Genomic DNA, 1303 nt, shown 5'->3' with positions numbered 1-1303 from the left:
ACCAAACTAATATAGTATAACGTATTATTATTTATTAGGTAACTTGCCAAGTCCCCCACTCTCCTTCCTACGAATTGTGTTTTTCCTCTGGGTTGAGCTTTACGCAATCCCATGTCCCCATCTATTCTCTATCTATATTTATTTCAGGATTTAATATTTGCTTTGTCCGTTCTATTTTAATCTCATCTGGTTCCAAATCTAATAAATAAACATACATAATCTTTTATTCTTCTCTTCATAGCTTCATTCGTTACCATATCTAATTACCTAGAACACTAAAAATAAATAAATAAAACATCAAAATTTATTACTTTTTGTTATTATTTAATTAATTATTAATTTAATTTTTATTTTTAATAATTTAATAATATATTTTATCTTATATTTAATAATAAAAAATAATAAATTTTAATAATTCTCTAATATTCTTCAAAAAAAAAATCTAAAAACCCAAAGTATTTTATTTTATTGTTTAAAGAGAGAGAATCTCCCTTCAATAATTCCAAGTTTTCACAGCACCCTTTTTCGCCACCACCATCAACACAACAACATCAACGACAATAACAACCAGAACAACAACAAACCCTCTAAGCTTTTCTGCTCATAAATCTTACATTCATTTCCTTCCCCCCTTCCCCACATTTTCATTTCTCTTTCTATTTCTTTTACAAAGCTCTCTAAAAACAAAAGAAGGAAAAAAAACAAAACACAAAAATTCTACCGCCGGAACCACCGGTGTCTGAAAAATCCAGTTATTCACAAAAAAAGGGGGGAAAAACATTTTATTTAAAATTAGGGTTTGTTTTTCTAATTCCCCAATCATGGGCAACGCATCGAGTAGCGGCGGCACCACCCGTCGGCGACATGTTGTTTCTAGAAGGACTCATCCACCGCCTCCTCCTCCGGTGACGCCGCAGCCGGAGATCACCTCCAATCCCTTCCTGTATCCCGGAGGCAACCCGTACCCGGCTCAGTACCCGAACCAGAACCGTCCGATGCAATACCCGCAGTACCCTTACCCCGCTTACTACCCTCCGCCGCCGACGGTGCCCTTCCCCCACCACAACCAGCACCAGCACCAACACCAGCCTCAAATGGGGGTCGGGTGGGTTGGCGGCCGAGGTTACCCTTGCGGGACCATGGTGGCTCCTCCAGCACCTATCGTGGAGCACCAGAAGGCCGTGACAATCAGGAACGACGTAAATGTCAAGAAGGAAACATTGAAGATCGAGCCCGATGAGGAGAACCCTGGCCAATTCCTCGTCTCATTCACGTTTGACGCCACGGTTTCTGGCTGGTAAGG

At 40.0% G+C, this 1303-nt stretch overlaps 1 protein-coding gene across 1 annotated transcript in view; it reads left to right on the top strand.

Annotated features, from left to right (window-relative positions):
- LOC107648632 (probable E3 ubiquitin-protein ligase LOG2) overlaps positions 491-1303 on the top strand; it is a 3597-nt gene continuing 2784 nt past the window's right edge. The window contains exon 1 of the mRNA XM_016352434.2: positions 491-1297. Coding sequence (XP_016207920.1) covers positions 822-1297 — 476 coding nt within the window. The 5' untranslated portion in view covers positions 491-821. The remainder of the gene's footprint in view (positions 1298-1303) is intronic.

Source organism: Arachis ipaensis, chromosome B06, assembly GCF_000816755.2.
Source record: "Arachis ipaensis cultivar K30076 chromosome B06, Araip1.1, whole genome shotgun sequence".
NCBI classification, from domain to species: Eukaryota; Viridiplantae; Streptophyta; class Magnoliopsida; order Fabales; family Fabaceae; genus Arachis; species Arachis ipaensis.
The sequence above is the reverse complement of the archived record's forward strand: the minus strand, read 5'-3'. Positions and strand labels throughout refer to the sequence as shown.